General features: G+C 38.2%; 1 protein-coding gene across 1 annotated transcript in view; it reads left to right on the plus strand.

Annotated features, from left to right (window-relative positions):
• The window catches only part of LAMB4 (laminin subunit beta 4), a 104,166-nt gene that overhangs the window by 69,844 nt on the left and 16,280 nt on the right, over positions 1-18,042 (plus strand). Inside the window, exons 24-28 of the mRNA XM_027765416.1 lie at positions 1,017-1,392; positions 5,593-5,753; positions 9,255-9,460; positions 10,578-10,781; positions 15,377-15,521. Of these exons, the coding sequence (XP_027621217.1) occupies positions 1,017-1,392; positions 5,593-5,753; positions 9,255-9,460; positions 10,578-10,781; positions 15,377-15,521 (1,092 nt within the window). The remainder of the gene's footprint in view (positions 1-1,016; positions 1,393-5,592; positions 5,754-9,254; positions 9,461-10,577; positions 10,782-15,376; positions 15,522-18,042) is intronic.

An 18,042-nucleotide genomic window follows, 5' to 3' on the forward strand; every position in this document is an offset into this window, starting at 1 on the left:
GGGGTCCTGCTGAGGCCTCTGGAACAAAGCTGCATGTGCCAGACAGATGGAATCTACTTCAGAAGCCTGGGATGTTAACTGATTTTTATATGCAATTGGCATTATTTGAATGCATGCTGTCAAATGCACATTTATTTATTTATTGAGAGATTTTTCCTACAGGGTGTGTGCACTTGCCAGAGAGAAAGCAAGAAATCACCCCCTGGGGGGATGGCCATGCAGCAATCCCTTCTCCTCCATTCTCCTCTAGTGATCTTAAACACACATGCACAAGCACCCAGCATGAGTTATAAGTCACCTGGTCTGGGACTCAAACCGCAGTCAACTATCTGAGAGTCCAGTGACATAACCATTATGCCATCTGCTGGCCCCTGTCAAATGGACTTTTAAATCACTTTTCCTTTCAGTACAAAGAGAGGCTAGTTATTTTCTAACCTTCTGGAAATTGCAGTAATATCAATAACTCTCTCAGCTTTCATCCTTGAGCTTAATCAGAAACATGCTCAAAATACTTGTGGTCTCTGTTTGTTTGTTCTTAATTAAATGAATTAGCACCATCCCCCTTTTAAGAAGGATTTGGTTCTTCTTAAATAATAGCGGGAAAGTATGGATCAGCATTCTCTGGCTGGGTCTTACCAAGAAACCACAGGTGGTCGTAGGACTTAGAAAGGCTCTGCCACACCTGAATCACCCTTCGAGGCAAAAGCAGTAGAGTCCACCACTAAGTGCATTGTTTCTCAGTCCCACAGGTAAGACCCTGATGTATACACTCACACCGTCAAAGCAATTCTAATATTTTCCATACAGAAACTGTGAAGGGATTTGCTAGTGGACTAAAGAGAGGCAGGCTGTATCTTAACGGCCACTGCACCCATCTCTGAAATTACCTTAGTTTAAAATGTTCACCTTAACATTCCAAGGTGGGAAGATTCTCTGGAAAGGGGAGCGGGCTTTATTCCTGAGCTAGTCATAAGCAAATGACGGGACATTTTCACTCCTTCTCTCTTCCTTTTTAGCATGCAACTGCAACAGGGAAGGTACCCAGAAATCCGTCTGTGACCCAGACACAGGCATGTGTCACTGTCGGGAGGGTGTCAGTGGCCAGCAGTGTGATCGCTGCACCCGAGGTCACAGCCAGGAATTCCCTACTTGCCCTCGATGTCACTTCTGCTTTGATCAATGGGACCACACCATTTCTTCCCTCTCCAAAGCGGTGCAAGGGTTAATTAGGCTGATCGCTAACATGGAAGATAAAAGAGAGACCCTGCCTGTCTGTGAGACTGACTTCAAAGGCCTCGGAGAGACCGTGTCTGAAATCGAAAGGATTTTGAAACATCCTGTTTTCTCATCTGGGGAACTCTTAAAAGTCAAGGATTATCATGATTCAGTTAGGTAAGACCCGTGCTCAAGTAATAAATAGTCAGGTTCCTGATTTACCTTAACCGTGGAGCCTAACATCCCCAGCCTTCCATTAGAAATGTACCCATGTTGACTTAAGAGAACCGATCATCATTCAGGAAACAGCCAGGTTAGTAATCACGTTGCCTGCCCCTTTCTCAACTAGTTAGGGTTATATGTGACTTTTTCTAATGCTATTGACTATTAAAAAAAAAAAAGAAAGAAAGAAAGAAAAAGAAAAAGACAGTTGTTGAGAGGTTAATTAGGAAGCCCAAACCCAGCAGAGCCAAAAGCTATGAAATCAGAAGCACAGTAGTCTCTAACACAAGTCATGTTTTCAAATGATGCATTCAGTAAAAATGAGCCAAGTCTTCCCAAATTTTTCAGTTTTTTAGTAGATTATACATTCATATAAACTCTTTTTTTATAATTATTTTATTTAATTTTATTTATTTTAATTGGACCAGAAAGGGACAGCGTGGGAGAGAGAGAGAAAAAGTGAGAAAGCAAGCTGCCAGGTCCGGGACTGGAACCGCAGTTGGCCATGTCAGAGTCCAGCATCCCCAACCACCGCACCACCTGCCGGCCCCCATGTAAACTCTTATAACAAGTATGGTAATTGCTTCAAAATGCAAGATCACTTTTACTACATTTTACCAAATACTTTTTATCGTTTATTAACCATTCTTAAGATTGTGTTGGTTACTTAGGGCCAGAGGTCAGCAAACTTCAGCCCACAGATCAAATGCAATACAGCGCTTGTTTTTGAAAAGGAAGTTTTACTGGAACACACCATGCCTATTTATGTCCACATCTTCTGTGGCTGCCCTTGCTCTCCGCTAGTGGAGCTGAGTAGTTATGACAGAGACTCTGACTTCCGAGGCAGTTTGCCAGACTACACTGGGCAAAACAGGGTAACTGTTGCTACCTTCATACAAACATTCAGTCTACTAAGAAACCCCCAAAGGTGATTAGATAGCAAAATATCTTCTCACCCCAATCAAAGTGCCTGAATTAAGGAATTGATGAAGCTGTAGAGTTCAATATCACAACAGAAAGGTAAATATAAGGTCATTCATTATTAATAAACAAATGTCCCAGAAGTAAATGGCAATGGTTTAAAAATTACCCAGAGACGGGACTAGCAGTTGGCGTAATGGCTATTCACTGGACTCACATGTAGCTGACCATGGTTCAAGTCCCAGACCTGGTGGCTTAACTCATGCCAAGTGCATGTGCGTGCATGCCCAAGATCCCAAAAGGACAATGGAGAAGGAATTGTGGCATGGCCATATCTGCTGGGGGGTGATTTCTTACTTTCTGTCTCTCTGTCTCTTTCTGTCTTGCTGGAGAGCACACATGCCCTATAGCAAAAAATCTCAAATAAATAAATAAATAAATAAAAATTACACAGAGAAGAAGATGCAACCTACCTGGATAGTTTAGAGAAGACATCATAAACACAATACGAGGGCCCAGGGAGGCAACGTGGCCCAGTCAAGCAGGCAGGGGAGATCAGGAATATCCATTCCTTTAAAGATTCTTGCCCTACAGGATTTGGGGGTCTGTGTTCTCAGATCTCCCCACTTTCAAGATATATTAGATATCCTGATGTCCTCATTTTAAAATGTAGGCAACTGGGCCAGCCCCTTAACCTGTTGGTTAAAGGAGCCAGATCCCATATGGCCAACTGTGTGGTTCAATTCCTGGCCCCAGCAGCTTGAAAAACACACTGAGTACATGTGTATGTGTGTTCCTAATGCAGACAGGATAGAGCAATAGAGAAGGGATTATGGGATACCATGTCCCATCGAGGGAGTGCTTTCTCTTTCTCCTTTCTCTGTCTCTCTGGTGAATGCACACAACCTCTGACAAAAAGCTTTAAATTTTTTTAATCTAAAAGTTAAAAAATTAAAATACAAGCAGCTTGGGCCAACCAGTGGGATGGTGGTTGAGGCAGATAGATCCCACATTGGCTGACTTCCCTGTTTGAGTCCCAGACCCAGAGACTTGAAAAACATGCTGGCACGAGTGTATGAAAAAAGAAAAGAAAAGAAAAAAGAAAGAAAGATAAAACAAATTGCAGGCATCTAACTAGTCCAATAGTACTTGTAAGAAATGTTCTGTGTAGGCTCCAGATAGCACATCTGAGGATGAGCTTTGGCCATGGGCCATTGATTTGTTAGACATTAGGAAAATGTCAGACAAAGAAGCAACAAGAAAGCAAAATGAGCCAACATCTATTGTAGAGTGAATGTTCTGGATAAAGAGACTGCAGGAGCTCCCAGCCAAACCAAAGAGAAGTAAGAGAAGAGGAGTCTGAGCTCGATGTGAATGGGGATAAGCGATGGCTTCAGAGCTTCTTCAGTCAGAAGCCGTGATGCCTGTCCCCTCTTAGCCTACCTGCTGCCCAACCCAAACACTACCTCCTCTCAGAAGCCTTCCCTGACCACCTCAGAGAAAGCCTTCTGTTACCTTCTTATCTTCCCACCTCTCTGTACTTCTTTGCCATTGTCTTGCTATGTGTGGAATTCAAAAGAATTTGCACCGGGGCCTGCCTTCTGTATTGTATTTGACAGACCTGACCTGGTGTAGATATATAATAAATGTCTGCTGGATAATTATAAGTTAAAGGGGAGCCAGAAGACAAAAAAAAAAAAAAAAACTGTCATGAGCATCAATTCAGAAGTCAAGCCCCCTTGCTTAAAATCCAACTATCTGTGTGGCCTTGGGTAAATTATTTAACTTCTCCAAGCTTCAATTTCTTCATTGAAAGAGGTTCAGTTTCTTCATCTTCATCTTCATTCTAATTCATAGGGTTCTTGTGAGAATTACTAAAACAAACTACCTAATAGTGTCTGGCACATAGGTAAGCTTAGGGGGTAGCAATTACAGTAATAGTAATTAGTATTTTTATTATTGCTGCTATCATTATTAGCCCAAAGAAGTATAGTCCTGGTAATTGGGATCTGAAAGAAAAGGCCGCATCTTCAAAGAGTCGGAAAGTCTAGAAGGAATTAGGCAATGCCTTGCACTTATGCCAAGATAAATTCTTCCCATAAATTCTTATTGTAACCTCTCTCAATTGTACCCTTTGAGATTTGTGCCTAATTTCCTCATTATGAGGAATATATTCATTATTCACTTGAACCACAGTATAAGAAGTCTTCGAAAAATTTATGGAAATGTGTATTATGAAAAAACTATGTGTGGAATTCAAAAAATGTTGCACCAAAATAATCTCATGCTTTAAGTCTATTTTCCACAATCATTTTGAAGTCCTCTCATATGTTCTGAGTCCAGCTAAAGTAGGACAAAGGTGTGCCCTATCACAAAGGGAGGTGATGGGAAACAGTCACAGCCGGGGCTGTGCTTAGTAGCAAGGAAATCTTGACGTTCACGGAAATTACAAGTTCAGCTCCTGCAAAGAAGTAGCACTAAATAAAACTATTCTAAATGCCTGTTGAGAATTAAAAGTTAAGATCCCACAAAGAAGTGACACTAAATAAAACTGAGCTTAACTCAGACTTATTCTAAATGAAGTCCTGATTTTGTACTAGGCTGGGGATGGACTTTTGCTTTATCAGGTGTTAAAAGCTGAATGTAGACTGGCACTCTTGGGCTGGTATAAACGAACCATGTCTGAATACATGTTTTGAAGCCCAAAGCAGAGGAAGACAGAGATCATAAACTGTTGAAATGAAAAGATCAGAAAATCTTTATGCTATTAGACCCTGTTGACTGGTCATGTTTTAAGTGCATACTCTAATAGTCCAGAAGGCTGAATTAAGAGAAAAGTGATGAGCTATACACAGAATTACAAATTGTCAAATGAAAAGTTAGGGAGTAGGTGGGAATGTCTTCCAATCGAGGCTACCAAATAATGAAGGTAATTTTTTTTAGTTGCCATAGGGCATGTGTATTCACTAAAGAGAGAGAGAGAGGAGCCCTCAATGGGGCATAGTCATGTCTCAATCTCTTCTCCTCTGTCTCTCAGTCCTCTCAGAATTTGGGCCACACAGGTACATGCACTCTGCGTGTTTTTCAACCTGCTAGGGCCAGGATTCAAACTGTAGTTCCCTTAACTAATAGACCATGAGACCATACCAAGGAGGGTAAATTTTTGTGGCATGCTTTTTTCACCAATGTTTAAAATGTAATATAGGTTTAACAACACCCTTATTTCTCCAATAGAAAACAAATCATGCAGCTAAGTGAACAATCAAGGACAGTGTATGAATTCCAAGATCTGAAAGAAATGATAGTAAGAATGAGTAATGAAGCAGAACTCTTATTTGAAGAACTTCAGGAAGAAATTGATTTGCATTCCAGTGCTCTTAATGCAAGCATCGTGGGTAAGAGAAACAATGTACTTTGACTGATCTGGCATAAAGTTTGATTAATTCCATGGTGCATTCCATTAGTGAGTCATCCTGGGCCTACCACCACAGCACCTGAGTGCTTTAGGACCTGCAAACACACCCATTAAAGGTATTATTTGCACATGGATATTTCAATTTTTTAAACATTGCAGAACCTGGATAGTATTTTCTCAAAACAACAACAAAACAACAATATCTCATATTAGACAAATACTAATGCCCACAGTAATGTTCTAACGCCAAACTCATCTAAGGGGTTTTGAGTAATCAACAACTTAGAAAGTCTAATAATGGCCATTAGGAAGCGAGAGCATTTCGATTTTCAGTTGCCATAAATGGAAAAGGATAGGAGGCAACAGGAATGTAAGACAGTTCTCATAAGAACTTTATAGAGATTGGAGTCAGATGACATATTAGAAGCCTTAGTTCATATTGCATGGTTCTTTTTTTTTAATGAATTATTTATTTATTTTAATTCCATGTGTTATTATTATTATTATTATTTGACCAAGCAGAGATAGAGAGAGAGAAAGAGAAAGCGAAATAGCAAGCTGCCAGGTCTGGGACTTGAACTGTGGTCAGTCCTGTGGGAATTCAGTATCTTTATCCACCATGCCACCTGCCAGCCTCATATTGCATGATTCCTTTTTTATAATTTATTTATTTATTAATTGTAATTATTATTTATACATTCAATTGCTGTATATCATTTAGATTTTTAAGAGACTTTACCCAGCGTGACACACACGCATGGATCTTAAAACTGAATTTGAGCCATACCAAAGCCAAGATGAACTTGGAGGGGAAATGGAACTCGAATGTAAAACTTCAGTTTAGCCCAGCTCCTTTAATTAGATGACATCCCTGTCGTATCTGGAAACAGGCAGCTCTCACTACCAAGAGAAGCACCGCCGAGTTTACTCATATCTAAATTCAGTCTGATTGAGATATAGGGGAAAATGTATGTTTAACTCCATGTCAACACAAAACATTGGCTGCTTTCCCTATCCTATGTATATGCTTTGGTTTTTTTATGATCTTAAACAAAAGAGGAAGAAAAAACAATAATGAGAATGCCTAATTGCTCTAAGGGAATGTTCAAATTTAGTAAAATTAATTCTGGCAAATATCTATTCACGCCAAACAAAGAGTAAGGAATTTTACTTCAATTCCTAATCTGGAAAAAGACACCTACTGAAAGTATGCAAGATCTATCCAAGGTCATGTCAAGCCAGGTAGAAAGATGTCAAACTCCCCAATGTTAATCCTCTCAGATTTTCAGTCCAATGGCACCTACTGAGATGTTTCTCAATGCTTGACATTGTGCTGGGCAGTAGCAACATGGAGAGGAACAGAGCAGGTCCCTGCTCTTGAGTTATCCTGTCTAAAGGGTGAGACAAGAACATTAAAAACCTGAAAGAATGTTAAGGCTTCGAGCATCTTTGACCTCTTTCAGAAACACAATAGAAAGAACTGGATTCTTCCTGGGGTTTATTAGAATAGACCTTCAGAGGGTAGAGATAAGTTTGCCAGATAAATAAAAGCAGGAAATCATTACAGGCAATAGGAATATTTTTCATTATAAATATTAAACGTGATACATTAAAAGTATGGTTGTGCAGGGGCCAGGGAAGTTTAAAAGATAAGGTATTGTTATCTCACAGCTGGGTGATGGTTATGTAGGGAGTAAAGATCCAAACCCTGGACTTTTATCCCTAAATAATGGACTTAGGGCCAAATATACTATGATTTACATTAAAGCATGCTATTGTCTCATCAGAAAAGTCATGACACATTTTTGCATAGAAAAATACATTATGACTTTTCTGATGACCCAATATATTACTTTCATGAATTTGTATTTTGACAAAAATAAGGACTATGCAGAGAAGTACTTGAGAACATAGGCTCAGAGTCAAATTACCTGAGTTCAAATCCTGGCTTCATCTCTTCCTATCAATGAGACCTCAGGCAAATAACTTGCATCATCAGAGCTCAGATTCCTTCTTTGTGCAATGAAGATGATCATATTGATAGGCATTTCACACTGTCCTATAAAGATTAAGGAAGAAAATTGATGGGAAATATAGACAAATAGAAAGCACTCAATTAACCACTGTTACCGGCCTCAACTTTAGAGGTCAGCAAACTGCAGCCAGAGGCAAATCAGACCCTTAGCCTGTTTCTGTAAATAAATTTCATTAGAACACCATGTTATCTGTTTATCTACTTATTATCTGTGGCTGCCTTCACTCTCTGCAAGGCAGGGTTGAGTAGTTGTGACAGAAATGCTATGGCTAGTGAAGCCTAAAACATTTATTCTCTAACCTTTGCAGAAAAAGCTTGTCAATTCCTGCTCTACAGAGTTAAGTAAACTTAGCTGAGAGCCAGTTATGGTAGCACAGCAGTAATGGAAGGCTCCGGGATGCTGAAGCCACCAGGAAAGTCCTTGGCTCACACCCTGAGATGTCTCCGCACACACCAGCCACACGGGTGCCTATAATCCTGCCTGACTGAGGCTCAGAGCAGGTATCAGGATAGAGACCCTCTTCAGGGGTATCTTTCACTCTCTTTTTCCCTCTCTCTTTCTTCTTTCTCTCTTCTCATGAAATAAATTAATAAAATTTTAAAACTTAGTTGATTTGTCATATTAGAGCTTATATAACTGTAATTAATACCTTATATTTGTAGGATAATTTACAGAATTTTTCATATTATCATTTAATAAACACAAAAATAGGAAATTATCTGGTGATGGTAATGTATATGGGAATAGCTTTGACTGGATAATACAATGCATTCCTGCTGAAGCTGGGAAAATTCATTTTGTATGCTGTAAAGATGTGCAGTGATTGCATGTAAAAAAAAAGTTAAAAAGAAAAAAACCAGTATTTTTCATATTACCTTACTTCTCATGAATTACTATCAGTAATTTACAGTTAAAGAAGTGAAGTCTAAGAAATTAACTGATGTGCTCAAAGACATACTTAGGCAGTAAAGGATGAAGCCAGGTCTCAAACTCATGCCTGTGGATTTAAATGTCAATGTTCTGTATTAATTATATCCATGTTTCTGATACTAAATCTAACCTTTCCCCTTAAAATGCAAATTCAAGAAAGAAAATGTTGAACTATTGTAGTGATAGTTGAGATGACCAAGACAAGTAGCCAAAGTGTGGAATGATCATCTTGTTTTCTTTTTCTGTATTCTTTCTGAGAGAGGAAGAGAGAGCACCCTCCACAAGGTCTCAATGCCATGACCTACCCTCAGCTTCAGCCAGCCCTCGATCATGGGCACACACATGCTTTGGTGTACTTACGTGAACCCAGAGCATCCCACGTGGGTCAGCTTTGCAGAATATCACATTTTACCACTGCACCACTGTCTGTCCCCTGGAAAGATTATCTTGGTAATTGATAAAAAATTTCATTTGTTTTCACAAAATGTATCTTACCTCAACTTGTATTCATGTAGATTCCTCAGAAAACATCAAGAAGTATTATCAGATGTCATCGGCTGCTGAAAAGAACACTAATGAAATGAGTTTCATCATAAATAACTCTAAAAATACCAGGAATGACTTACTTACTATCTTAGATACGTTAACCTCAAGAGGAAACTTGTCATTGGCAAAATTAAAACAGATTAAGATACCAGCTATCCAAATATTGAATGAAAAGGTAAATATTCATGATGGCATAATACTAGTGTTGTGGTTTCTGTTTTGCCATATAAACCTTTGATTATATTTTCCTACATACATTTTATTTCTTTTATATGTTATAAGCATATAAAGTATATGATGTAAATATTTTATATGATATGTAAATAATAGAAATTTTATATTTTCTTTCTTTCTTTTTTTTTGGGGGGGAGAGGTTTTTGCTACAGAGTGCATGCACTCACCAGAAAGACAGAGACAGAGAGACAGAAAGTGAGAAATCACCCCCAGGGTCGGATGGCCACGCCACAATCCCTTCTCCTCTCGGGATTTTGGGCACACACGCACACGCGCCCGGTGTGAGTTTAAGCCACAGGGTCCAAGACTTAAACCATGGTCGACTACATGGGAGTCCAGTGACATAGCCATTATGCTAACTGCTGGTCCCATTATATTTTACTTCTTAAGTCAAGGTTTGATCAAAATAAAAAAGCAAAGATATTACTTTTTATTATTTTGTATTATGTATTACTAATATTTCCAAAATGGTACAGATCACAAACATTTGTTGCTCTTGCCTTATTATAAACAGTAATTTCTATTTTAAAAGAGTGAAAATGCAATTAACATGGAAATTCTACAAATTTGCCTATTTTCCAGAAAAACTATGAATATAAAAATGACAGACATAGTCCTAATAACAAATAATTTAGATATCTATTCAGTTACCTAGGAAACATTTACTGGGCCACCCCAAAGTCCCATGTGTAAACAGCTGTTGAAGAAATGCAGGAAATGCGTTTATCTACTGAAGCAGTGCCTTACTTCCACCTGCCCTGGTGGCATTAGAAAACACTCTGTTGGGGCTAGCAGATGGCCTAGCGGTTATATTGCTGGACTCCCTCATGGCTGACTGCAGTTTGAGTCCCAGACCCAGTGTTAAACTCACTTCAGGTGTATGTACAAGCATGCCCAGAATCCCCAGAGAATGGAGAAGGGATTGCAGCTTGGCCATTCCCCCTGGGGGGTGATTTTTCTCTCTCTCGCTCTCTCTCAACACACCCTAAGCCAAAAACCTCCAAAAAAATAAAACATTCTACCAATGAATTTTTAACATAAATCATTCCTCCTATAAGGTGTGCGGAGAACCAGGGAACTTGCCATGTAGTCTCTCGCCCTGTGGTGGTGCTCTCTGCATGGACTCTGAGGGGACCAGGCAGTGTGGTGGTCCCAGCTGCCAGGGCTCCCTAACTCTCTCAAGCAATGCCTTCCAGAAAGCCCAGGAAGCAAAATCTGTGATTCATAATTTGGATAATCAGATTCAAGGATTTAAAAATCAGGTAATGTCTTTTATTGATTGTTTTAAAGATGCAGCAAATAAATAAATAAATAAATAAAGCAAACTGTTTTTTAAAAATGTCCACTACCATTTAGCTTCCAAGGAAGAGAGGGTAGATTCTAGCCATTAAGTATTCTTATGCCCAAAAATATGGGATAAAAATATTGATGAAGATGTATAGATTTAGACTAGATGTGAATATTGTATTGATATATCTTCTACTGTGTGTGTACACACATGTATTCACAGTGTGTGTGTGTGTGTGTGTGTGTATGAAGAGAAAGAGAAAGAGAGACAATAAAGAACTCAAATGCATTGTTGTGGGGCTGACAGGTGGCATGGTGGTTAAAGCACTGGACTCCTACATGGCTGACCATGGTTTGAGTCCTGGACCTGATAACTTGCTTTCTCACTTTCTCACTTTCTTTCTCCCTCTCTCTCTGGTAAGTGCATGTGCCCTAAAGCAAATTTCTTAAAAATAATCACTTTAATTTTTTAAAAATTATTATAGGTCATTATTATAGGTCATAGACTAGTATGGACTTTTTTTTTGTTTTTTTTTTTTTTGGTTTTTTTGGAGAGGTTTTCGCTATAGGGCGTGTGCGCTTGCCAGACAGACAGAGACAGAGAGACAGAAAGCGAGAAATCAGCCCCCGGGGGGATGGCCATGCCACAATCCCTTCTCCTCCATTCTCCTCTCGGGATCTTGGGCACACACACACATGCGCCCGGCGTGAGTTTTAAACCACCGGGTCCGGGACACGAACCACGGTCGATTACTTGGGAGTCCAGCAACATAGCCATTACGCTAACTGCTGGTCCCCTGGACTTCTTTTTTAACAACAAACACTACATAATAACATCTAGACTTCTAGCTTTAAAGGCTTAAAAAGCATAGCTCTCTCAAAGCAGAAACTTATTTGCAAGAATTTGAGTTATATTTGAAATTCTACTAAATATACCAAATTTAATACAAAATTTAATGTTAGGAAATAATAGGGATTCACCCTTATGACTAGAACTTCCTATTTTGATAGATATGATAAAACTGCTTTAACATTTAAGTACCTTATAATTGAATCTGTAATAATTGAAAATATTTCATTTACCTTTCTGGTCTTATTTATAAATGAGTATTGTTTTTAACTACCTAGTTTTCCTTAGTGTTTTTTTAAAGAATTATTTGTTATTATTATTATTATTTTATGTTATCTGCTATAGAGCACATGCACTCAGCAGGGAGAGACAGACAGAAAGAGAGAGGGGGGAAAGGGAGAAAGCAACTCAACATGTCCAGGACTCAAGCCTCAATCAGCCATGTGGGAGTCAAGCACCTTCACCACCACACCACCTGCTGGCCTTCCCGTATGCTTTTTTGAGATGCATTGTAGTCTCTGGTTTTAAAAACAAGATGATAGTGTGCTACCCAATTGGTTCCTTTTTTGACAAAACACATAGAGCCTCTGACAAAGAAGAAGCTTTTAAAGCGCTGACTTTTTTTTTTTTTAACCAATATTTGTTAAATATTACATCAGTCAGCATCCTGGTTGCAAGCAACAGAAGCCAGCTTCTGAATGAAAAGGAAAGCTTTCAAGGACATGGGGTCTCAGAATCAAGAGAAAACTCTTAGACGGCTAAGCTGGGAAATAGGATGAAGACCACAGGCAAGACACACACATGTACACACAAGTACTAACACACACACACGCACACACACACACACACACGTGCTCTACTACTTGTCCTCTTGATTCAGAGTTTAAGATCTGAGACAAGTGTCTGATTAGCCTAGCTGAAGAATATCCCTACACATACTAAGTGTTGAAAATATCTATTTACATGTCATCAGGACCAGCAGATGGCATAGTGGTTACATCGGTGGACTCCCACAGAGTAAAAGGTGTGGTTCGGGTCCCAGACCCAGTGACTTCCAAATCAAACCAGGCATGGGTTCCCAGGAAGAGAAGAAATTGCACTGTGACCATCCCCTCTGGGGAGGGGGGGGCGATTTCTCACTTTCCCTCTCACTATGTCTGTCTCACTGTTTCTTTCTCCCTGGAAATCACACGTGCCCTAAGGCAAAAAATACTCTAAAAAATAATAATACAATTTTTAAAAATAAAATAAATTAATACATAGTCATGAGGCTGCTGCATAGTTTTTCACTTAAATATGTCTTCACCTCTTTAACAAATATTTATCATGTGCCAGACAATGATCTAGAAGCTGAGAATACAGCAGAAACATAGTAAGAGCAAATTCTAGATTTACATCCCAGTGGTTAAAAACAGTCCTTCGTTGTAAATGTAGTTTCAAACTATCACATTGCCCCTACCCCAAAATAGAAAACTCACAAGAGTTAAGTGAGTTCTGATTGCCACTTGGTTTCATTATTACGTTAGTATTAGTACTAAGCAATCAGTGTTAAAAGATAACCCCTGAAGTGCATATCGGCAGAATCAGGTTTAATCAGGGTATAACTGGAGAACTGGAAAAGGATGAGAAAAGGGTTGTCATGTTGATAAAATGGTATGCCATTCTCCCCTTGATTAGAAGGGGAATGAGTGCCAGAAGAGATTGTGAGAGAATTCGCACACGTCAATTGTGACAGACGATGGATTGCAGAAAGATGTTTTAACAGTGAAGTAATTCAGGGAATCTCTTTCTTTCTGAATATGGTATCAACTAATCTACACTAAGATTTCATCTATAGCACTTGGTGCTTTCGTGCCTGAAGTATTTATGTTTAGAATTCGCATTTTACTGCTATCCATTCTTGCCCATTTTAAAGTTAAGAGAATTCTAGAGCATCAAGGATCAATGCTCAAAGAAATAATACACATTTATAATCAGGTGAACATTTCTTTTTTGTCTTATTGTTTGCTAATGACTATAATTTAAATTCTTTTTCACAAAATCTGTATGGCTCAAATTAATCAGGCTCCTTTTATGGAGAAATAAAGGAGATTTTCTTCCCTCTAATTATGTTTGATCCTAATTAGCCCTACTTCTGTCACTATTAATTTATTCAATAAAGCTTAACTTGTTGGCAATATCGTTCTATTGCTTTCTCCCTCTCACTCACTTGTTGGAATCCAGAAGAAGTCCATGACCTTTCTCAAATCACACAATTAAGGATTCGCACATCTAGCTTGCTGGCCTAATAGTCTCTATCATTTCTTATGAAGTGTGCAAAGTGTTTGGAATTTTATCTTTGTGTCTCACTCTCAGTTCAAGTTCATTTATTAAGAGGAGGAATGCTTTCTTGTTAGTTCTCAAAAGAAAGTACATTGCTTGAATTTAAGAAATGTTTAGAAGTATAACTATTTTAACTTAGGTGAAGGGACTTCAAAAAATTCGTGGACAATGGAATTAATGTACAAGTTTATTTTGGTGCAAAGAACTTTTGAAATCCGGGCATAGTTTTCTCATAATATGGGCTTTCCGTGAACTTTTTGGAGACTCCCCATATAAAATAAAAACATTGTCACTCTTTTAAGTATGATGACCAGGGCATGGTGGTTAAGGGCGTTGGACTCCCACATGGGTGACTACAGTTTGAGTCCCAGACCTGGCAGCTTGCTTTTTGCTTTCTCTCTCTCTCTCCCTCTCACTCTGTCCCTCTCTGGTAAATTAAAATAAATAAATAAATAAAGTTAAATAAAATAATTATTAAAAAAAAAAGTACAACGACCATAGCATGTATATAGTCCAAAGCAACTTCTGTAAAATTGTTGGTATTATAGCATACTAAAGTCTCATTAAAACAGAATTTGTATTCTAGATTTATATTGGAAAAAGTCATTAGTGCTAGGTCAATACCATTTTCAAATAATTTGGTCACTTACAATGTTTCAAAAGATGAATTTTTTGCTTAAGATTTTTTTCTTCTCCATACTTTAATAAAAAAATGAGTTACAACATAGAATATATAGGCATAAGATATAATATATTCTCATTTAAAAGTATGTATACATTACTAAAACCACAGGATTTATGGCTATATAGAAATACATCAGAATTACACCACAAGGAAGTTTCTGGAACTTACATAGAAAAGTTTTCAGTTTATATCACTTTAATTTGTGTGTGTGTGTGTGTGTGTGTGTGTGTTGTTGTTGTTGTTGTTTATTTTATTTTATTTATTTATTTTTATTATTATTTATACGTTAATGCACATAAGCTCTCCAGAGAGTCAGAGACAAAAAGTGAGAAACCACCCCCAGGGAGGATGGCCATGCCGCAATTCCTTCTCCATTCTCCTCTTGGGATCTTGGGCACGCACGCATGTGCCCTGACCGAGGTTTAAGCCACTGGGTCCAGGACTGGAATCATGGTCAACTACGTGGGAGCCCAGCAAAGCAACCATTATGCCATCTACTGGTTCCAATAAATTCATGTTATTAAGAAATAATGATAATGAAAAAAGATAATAATCACCTTATAAAGGAGTCCTTTACAATGATTTTATGGTTTAATGCTCTAGATTTCTATTTTATTTTTAGTGTCAGTTTTCTTTGATCTGGTTAAGTAATTAAACAACACAGAACATTATGTCTCTTCCTCATTGTTGCTCTTTATTCCCCCTTATTCCAGGTTAAAAATATGAGTAAACTAGCAGAAGTGTCCAAAAACAATACCTTGCAGCTAAGTGAGAAGCTGGGACATATGAGAAACCAAAGCAAAACTGGGGAAGAAAAAATAAATCATTTAATCAAAAAAGTGAAAAACTTCTTGCTAGGTAATTTTAAGATATGTATTATTTTTGCTACGTAATTTTAGCATATATATTAGGGTTATTTTTCTCCCTGCTTCAGGTTTATTTGTACAAACAGTACAGGTAGACAGCAGCCCCATGCCACCCAGGGGTCACCAGTTCCTCTGTCCTCATGTTGGCAGAGGTCTCCACACCAGAGCTTGTGTGGGGACTTGGGAGCCTGAGCTGGAGCCAGAACTGAAGCTGGAGCTGCAGCCAAGACACTTGGCAATATGGACATAAGCACATTTTTGAAGCTTGGGTGGGCGATGTAGGCAAGTTGACAGCTTGCGGCTGCTGCCCTGTAGGGTCCTGGGCTTAACCTCCTTGGACTTCACAAGGGCCTTGACAGCCTCAGCACCCGCACTCATGGCCTAGTGGTGGTGTTCGCATCTCCTTTAGGCCCTTCCTGTAGTGCTTCTTGGCAAGGTGCATATTCCTCAGGAACATGGGGTCCACCTTAGATTCATATCCTTATAATTGGGGGTTTCTTGATGTTATTTCTGTGCCATCTTTGGGATTGATTATGTGGGGGATGGCTCCTAGACTTAGCCATGCTGTGTGCTGTGGCTTCTGAAGTGCCTATAGGGAACCAGAAGAGAAAGAGGGAAGAGGACTCATTTTATTTCTTCTTTTTTTATATGTATACTCAAACATTATAACCAATTCCAAATTATATTCATTGGAAATGTCATGCCTAAATCAGAAAATGATGTGCCCCTTGGTTTTAAATGTCTTAATGAGAATAGTCTCAAAATATTAACCCTGTGCCAAAAATATGATGGCTCTCTGTAAGATTTTATTTTAGTAATAAATCTTAGAATTTAGTTAAAATTCTGAGAATGTGAACTTGGTTTTTAAAATTATTTAATTTTTTTACAAAAAGGAAAATTCAAATGATGGATCCATCAGATTCTTTAAATCAGGATTCAGTAATTTTCTTTGCTGACAGAAATGGTTTGATTTAAAGATACGACACATTTTGGTTAGTATATCAAATACCGTAGTGACATGGCATCTAAAAAATTGTGTTTTAACTATTATAGATTATTTTTCAAATCTTCCTTTGTTAAGTCCTAATGACTGACCAAAAGAAAGTATTTGATTCATTAGTCATTGAACCTTATTTTGGAAGAGATTTGTTTTAAACAACAGCTAACTAAAGATTAAAAATCACATACTGCAGCTGGAAACTGACCTGAAACCTCACGGATACAACAGTATATAAAATTAATCTTATGAGGATTTCTTTTTCCATAATCATTTCCCACATTCAATAATTGAACACTTTCCATATGAATTAATTGACAATTATGGCATCCATTACAATCTCTGCCACTACTTCATTAATTTTAGTATGTATGAGAACTCTGTGGCCAAGTATTTTTTTTCCTATTTCAATGTTTCTAGGAATTATATTAATAGCAAGTAGTCTCGATTTTTCAGATAGGAAAAAATTAGGCAGAAATGACCAAAATAATCAGTAAAAATGTTTGAGGGTGAAATTGGTCTACTGAACATTTTGCTTATTTTTTCACAAGCATATTATCAGTGATTTAGCTAGATCAATTGGTATTGACTAGACACAGACCCAGGAACTAGTTAGATTGAGGGACCCTATCCATTTCTACAATTCATTTCAGAAAACAAAAAACAAAACCCAAATTGACAGCCTAGTTATCTAAAAATAGTAGAATACGGTCATGATGAAATAAGGTCTATATATTCTGCTTTCTACTTGTTCACTGAGTCATAGAGCCTATCCCTTTATTATTTCTCATTGCTACTGAATAAATTCTAATAAAAATTTCACCTTAATTAATATGTTTCTAGGGACCAGCAGATGTAGTTGACCACAGTTCGAGTCCCAGACCCGGTGGCTTAAACTCACGCCAGGCTGGTGTGCATGCATGCCCAAGATCCTGAGAGGAGAATGGGAGAGAAGGGATTGTGGCATGGCCATTCCTCCTGGGGGGTGATTTCTTGCTTTCTGTCCCTCTGTCTCTCTCTGGTTTTTTTGGTGCTCACACATGCCCTATAGCAAAGAAATAATAAATAAATAAATAAATAAATACCTCTCCAAAAAAATAAATAATAATATTTCTAATAACTTATTCTGAGGAATTGGAAGAAAAACAAAAAAGACAAGCCCGTGTCCAGATTACTACAACTAAAGACATAGAAAGCTATTATTAAAACTAGGTACAGATGGGGTTGGCAGATGATGCAGCAGTAACAAGTTTCCTGTGTGACTGACCCACCTGGGAACGCTCTGGATTCTGATCAGGAGGCGCCCCTGGACATGCTGGACATGCGCATGCTCACTATCCAGGGCTCCCTGAGGCTGAGTGAATTGCAGTGTCAAGGCTCTGTTGGGGGTTGCTATCTGTCTCTTTCTTGTCTCTCTTGCTCATGAAAGAAATTTTAAAATAAACTTTTTAAAAAAGATTTTAAAAAAATACTAGACTTAGGGAAAAAACCTTTTTCATCCAAGAAACTTCTTTCT

Source organism: Tupaia chinensis, unplaced genomic scaffold, assembly GCF_000334495.1.
Source record: "Tupaia chinensis unplaced genomic scaffold, TupChi_1.0 Scaffold138322_1, whole genome shotgun sequence".
NCBI classification, from domain to species: domain Eukaryota; kingdom Metazoa; phylum Chordata; class Mammalia; order Scandentia; family Tupaiidae; genus Tupaia; species Tupaia belangeri.